The sequence below is a fragment of the Anastrepha ludens genome, chromosome 3 (assembly GCF_028408465.1).
Source record: "Anastrepha ludens isolate Willacy chromosome 3, idAnaLude1.1, whole genome shotgun sequence".
NCBI lineage: Eukaryota > Metazoa > Arthropoda > Insecta > Diptera > Tephritidae > Anastrepha > Anastrepha ludens.
In genome coordinates this window covers 86,991,410-86,997,623 of record NC_071499.1, presented here as the reverse complement: position 1 = coordinate 86,997,623, position 6,214 = coordinate 86,991,410, and the positions used below count along the sequence as shown (strand labels likewise).

The 6,214-nt window shown below is 34.9% G+C and overlaps 1 protein-coding gene across 4 annotated transcripts in view; it reads right to left on the bottom strand.

Annotated features, from left to right (window-relative positions):
* Positions 1-4,840: 4,840 nt before the first annotated feature.
* The window catches only part of LOC128858382 (uncharacterized), a 73,847-nt gene continuing 72,473 nt past the window's right edge, over positions 4,841-6,214 (bottom strand). For all 4 annotated transcript variants that reach the window (XM_054094607.1, XM_054094605.1, XM_054094606.1 and 1 more), the window contains exon 6: positions 4,841-6,139. In XM_054094607.1, coding sequence (XP_053950582.1) covers positions 5,997-6,139 — 143 coding nt within the window. In that variant the 3' untranslated portion in view covers positions 4,841-5,996. The remainder of the gene's footprint in view (positions 6,140-6,214) is intronic.

Below are 6,214 nucleotides of genomic sequence, written 5' to 3'. Positions count from 1 at the left end.
AGTGTAGTATTTCGGCCATGAAAAAGCTCCTCATAAAAATATTTGCCGTTCGGAGTCGGCTTGAAACTGGAGGTCCCTCCATTTGTGGAACAACATCAAGACGCACACCACAAATAGGAGGAGGAGCTCGGCCAAACACCCTAAAAGGGTGTAAGCGCCAATTACATACGAAATTATTTTAAAATGTCTATTAGCTTTTGAATTTAAATTCATTCTTCTTCTTCTTCTTAATTGGCGCGATAACCGCTTACACGGTTTTGGCCGAGTTTAACAAACAGCGCCAGTCGTCTCTTTCTCGTGCTAACCGGTGCTAAATTTATTACAAAATTTTAATATTCAAATTAAAAATTTGAATGTAATTAATACGTTTTATAATTAAATTTTGTGCTCACATCCGACATCTTAAGGACCTGGACTTCGTCTGCCTCCTCTCTGACAAATTATCTGACATTCAAGCGAAGGCGGACAAACTAATCGCGCTGGCACGCACTGTCGGACTGGAGGTAAACATCACCAAGACCAAGGCTATGAGAGTTAACCACAATAATGCAAGGCAAATATTGGTTGACGGATGCCCGGTGAAATTCATCGAAAGCTTCTGCTACCTCGGCTGCGTCATCATGGCAGATGCCGGAGCAGATGAAGATGTCAACTGTGGGTTAAACAAAGCAAGGGCGGCATTTGGGCGAATGCATACAGTACGCACTGTGGAGATTAACGAACGAGGAACCAATCCTTAGGCAAATCAAACTCAGAAAGTGGCGATGGATAGGTCACACAACGACAAAATCACCAGATAACATCAGGAGAGTGGCCCTGGACTGGAAACCGCAAGGGAGAAGAGGTCGCGGTCGAGCAAAACACTTGGAGAAGGTTGATGCTGCGCGAACTAGCAGATGTTGACATCTCATGGGACGGTGCGAAAAGAACAGCACAGAACCGTCTACGATGGAAGAGTCTTGTCGAGGCCCTATGCTCCCGAGAGGAGGGAACAAGGAAAAAAACACATTCTTCTATGTAAAATACGGGCTCAGTTAATTAATTAAGTTTGTACAATTTCATTGAAATAAAATTTAAAGTAGCCTTTTTTTTAGTTTTGAAATAATTTTTTTTTTAATTCCTTTATTATTCCACTTAAGAACATAAGACTTCAACAAAACATTTAAATCTTATTCTATTAACCGCTGTTCTCTTTACGGCCTCTCACGTTTGGTTAACTGCTTCTAATTCATGAAGGTTAGAACGCCTCCAAGTATTTCGTAGACGACCGGGTCGTCTATGTCCTTGTGGATTCCATTCCAATGCTTTTCTGCTAATGCTTTTCCTGTCCTTTCTGAGAGTGTGTCCGATCCATCGTCATTCACGACCTCTGATCACCTTTTGGATTGGATCAGGCACGGTGTTCTGCCATAAGTCCGTATTTCGGATAGTGTTCGGCCAAAAAACTTTGTAGTTTCTGCGTAATGCGTCTCGACACCAGCCACATTGTGCTGCCAGATAGTGTGGATTGTACACATGCGTTGAATACCTTTATTTTAGTTTGTTTTAGTTTACGAGATTTGTCTACTTTTCCAAATTGACTGTAACCGCCCAAAAGCTAACTTTACGCAGACGGTTTTCTGCGTCTTCTTCAGCTCCACCATTAGTTGAAATTGTGCTACCGAGATAACAGAAACTCTCAACAAACTTCACCGCTTCTCCTTCGATTATAATATTGTTGGGATTTGTATTATTTATAAGCATTGTTACCGAGTGCCTTTATAATCTACACAAATTTGTAGGAACTCCTTTTTTCCAAGGGAAGATCATATTGCCGACTTTGCTATGGTTTTGGAATAATTAAACTAATGTTTCTTAATATCAGTAACTTTATGTCAACATTTATTGTATTCACATAAGTAGTTATAACAATACCAGCAGGCCAAATGTCGAAATTATTGTCTATTTGTGGATGTTTTAATGAATTCATTCGTTATTAGAAGATGTTCTCTGTTTAAGTTTCCAAACATTTATTCAAAACGGTTTACGCATTCCATTATCTTGCATTGGGCTCTGATAAGTCGCTTTCATTTAAGTGATTTACCCATTAGAGCGATGAATCATCCTCATTGCTTTTGAATGAAGTGCTAGTCTTATCAACGCATAGTTTATGGTATACTCGTATACAGCCAACTTATAAATTAATGACACAGAGCAACCTTTTCTTTACGAAAACTCAGATACATATCATTTTATTTGAATTTACGGTAAAATTTATTTACTCTTCTCGAAATTCCCACTATCTTCAAAATCTTCACTTACAAAGTGTTCTATACAAATATAGCAGTATATACCTACATGTATGTACATATTAAGACTTATGCCAATATAAGCGCAAAATTTCGATGCCGCTATTTCGGTATATCTTTTAAGTTATCCCAAGATACCCGGATTCGTGCGGGATTCACTCTTTTCGTATGAGACAAAATTTATAATTATCTATGATGAGTCGCGAACGGCGTACGAAAGTAGGATTTGAAGCACTGCAATAACTCTCAATATATGAAAGAATTAAATATTTTAACTAATATAGTGAAATATAAGAAGTAAAAACTTTAAGATAGTAGTAAACGAATATTTGGTAGGGTCTCATTTTTTGTCAATAACTGATTGGAGCCTCTTTGGAACCGATTCCACCAAATTCTTAGTGAATAAATTTAGAAGACATTTTTGGCCATTTCTCTTTTAACGCTTCTTTGACGCCAAATTTGTTTCTAATTTCTTTACCTAGAATCGACAGGTTCTCAATGGCATTCAAATCTGGCGCGCTGATTATTGAGCAATACCTATGCGGGCAATGCTAAATAAATCAATTTCATGTGTAATCTCCAATTTAAGTTTTCGGTTTCCGAATGTCTAATCCTTTGGTACTTTGTAACCATTTTCCTTTAAGATATCCAAATACTTACGCTTATCCATATTACTTTTAACAAAAATTAATTATCCCCTCTTTATATGACGTGCATTCCTATGTGCTTTGCAGATTTTGTGGTTATAGCTCTGCATTTGGTTTTCGCCAAACAAAAATTTTACAGTCTTATCAGAAAAGGTTAAATTGCTTTCGCCAGCAAGAGAAGCTCTCATCCCTGCACGATGGTACTATTTCCCTAGATATTTTTTAACTGCATTTGTAATTTGACTTGTTTAACACCTAACTCCTGTTATTGGAAAATCCTTTATGTTACAAACAAAAATCGGTTGTGAAAAAAATCGGTCGTATGAGCCTAGGGCCTCACTTTGCTAGATATATTTTTGTTCCTGGGTGCCCTGGCTAAATTCTTCCAGTCAATGTTCTATAACTCCCTCAGTTTTCCTCTGATTTGCTTGAAATGTTGCCACAAAATGTGCTCTTCCTAATTTTAATGAGATCTCCAATTATAATATATCTTCCTTATTTCTCAGCTTCAAAGAAAGTAGAACGCATCAGCATCAAAATTGAATTTGTCTTGTGAACAAAAAGGAAGTGTTGTGCGGGTACTTAAAGAATCACCAGACTTGAGTTTGTCTGAAAAAATTGAAATTGCAAATGAATTGATGATTTTAGAGTTGCACTATTGAAAGCAACTGTTCGTACTGAAAATATATATATACATTAACTTCTTACTACTACTTTTGTGGGGTTAAAGAGATACACCAGGTTAGACCTCCGGATTCGAAAATCATAAAAAAGTCAGAGAAATTTATGTAACTGATGAAGTCAGTCGAGTGATGCCGAAGCTAAGGATTTTAAGTCCGTTTCTGCTAGCCGAAAACGAGGTCATCAATTGTTTACTATTCCTAAACTATTCCCTAATAATTAATAACAAATACACGATTTTTAGTGCTTATTTTGTGTTGCCGTAGTGGTAATAATGGCGCCAGCGAAGATTATGATGGCTTTATTTTTACATAAAGTTAAAATTTTCAAGTTAATTTCTACGCTTAACGAAATGCAGGTAGATAATTGTTGATGAGAAAAGTTGTAAAATTCGGATTTATTATCACATAAAAAAAAAATATTTAAGAAAAGAATTGAGTTTTACATTTTCAGGAATAATTAACAAAAAAAAATTATTACTTACTCAGGAAGGAACCTGAAGTAAGTTTCTTCCGTTTTCAAAGTATTACTTTCGCAAAGGGTTAATGTTGGTGATCTTGACGATGATAATGAAAATAGTAATGAAGATAATTTGTAATTAATAATGATTAAAATTTTAATAAATTATCATTAATAATAAAAATGATTTTTAAGGGTAACATCTAAAGTGTAACTTTTTCGACTCATTTGCAGAATAACAGAAAAATCTGAAAAAATTCCGACTAAGCTATTTCCATCTTTGCCTTTTTTACGTCATTTGGTGCTAGTTATACAAATATTGTACATCAAAATATTTTAAATTAGATCTACATATGAATTGGTCGACAATTTCCCCGTCAATTGGTTGTCCCATTGTGTGACGGTAGTCCCCCGGCAGGTTACGGGAAACCCCGAAGGCAATGCTGCTAAGAAAAAGCTCCTCATAAAAAACCATCTGCTATTCGTAGGCGACATAAAATGGGTAGGTACCTCCATTTGGGGAGGACGCACACCATTAATCGGAGGGGGAGTTCAGCCAAACAACCAACGAAGGATACAAGGGTTAATTATTATCTGCAAGTGGCCACAAATTGAAGAAGGAGTTCGGCCAAAAACCAAAAAATGGGCATACGAGACAATCCAGTATAAACTCAATAAGAGAGAATAAACATTCCACAGTTTCGGGAGCTGCATATTCTGCCGTTAATTGATCGAGACTCACCAAACCAAATGAAAACACTTAGATATATTAATTACTTTGAAAAATAATTTATTTTCGTTTCGTTTATACAAAAACAAAAAAATTTATTAAATATAAAACTACTTATTAAATATTTATTAAACAATAAAAAAATTATTGTAAACATACAGAAGGACGAATGCCTTATCCAGCTTGCAATTCAGTGAAATTCTTGCAAAACAACTTAAATTGACTTAACACATTCTACTTAAGGATTGCATGAAAATATTAAATTTTTATTTGAAATATCAGAATTTATTGATCTTAAAGCAACTGTTAAACACTATTAAGTTGTTTTATTAAAATTCCACAGAATTGTTATTTCATCTTTAGGGGATTCACGACTTTTGCCTGAAAGCCATAATAAGTAGGTAGTGCATAAGCCTACAAATTAGCTCCGAATTGGTGTTAAAATAAATTTATATATACTTTTGACCCAAACAATCAGTAAATTTACCACTTAATGTTAAATAAATTGTCATATTTAAGATGCAATAAAATGTAGGAGTCGCACAACTAAAAATCTTTTTTTTAATAATAAAAAAAAAAATTATAACAAACTTACTCAATATTTTACTCAAATAACTTGTATAATAGCGGTTCCCAAACTTTTTTGAACTGCGACTGCCTCAGAATTTATATATAATATTTGCGTCGCTCTTCTAAAAAAGATTAGCTAAAGCCTGTTGCTATTCAAACAAACGCACAGTTAGGGAGCCCTTGACTTAAATAAATGTTGCGAATACCCAAAGAAGTTAATGATTTAAAGGTATAAATGCAATGATGCTTATTAACTTTGACTCAATAGTCATTACAGCTATACTAAAGTTTATAGTATTAGAAAGTAAAATATTTTATTTTTAAAATTCTTATGCTTTTAAAAGTAAAATGTATGTAAGTACCTAAGAGTGCTACCAAAAATGTGCCTTCAACAGACAGGTGAGAACAAATTACAAGTACAATAACCGAAGTACAAAATACTACTCTATATTCATACTACTCTATATTCACACATACCTATACCTACATACAGTCACATAACTCCACTGGTTTTTGAACAGTAACTCAACGCGAAATTTAAGGCACAACAATTTACTGGGTAGTTATTTAACAGCTTTAAGGGCAATCACGCCTAGAAATACGCAAAATCTTGTTTCAGCGTCAGCCCTCTAATGTCCTCTTGGCCTTCTTTCCTAATATGCGACGCACCAATGACTCACTGATCCAGATTACCAAAGCCAGAGCAGTTAGTAAATTGAGGAAGTGAATGGTAACTGTGTAACTGGTGGCATCGGTGACTGTGCCTGTAATTGATTGAGTTATGCAAAGGATTAAAATTTTAGTCATACTTAAATATAAACATGAATCCTTCACACTCA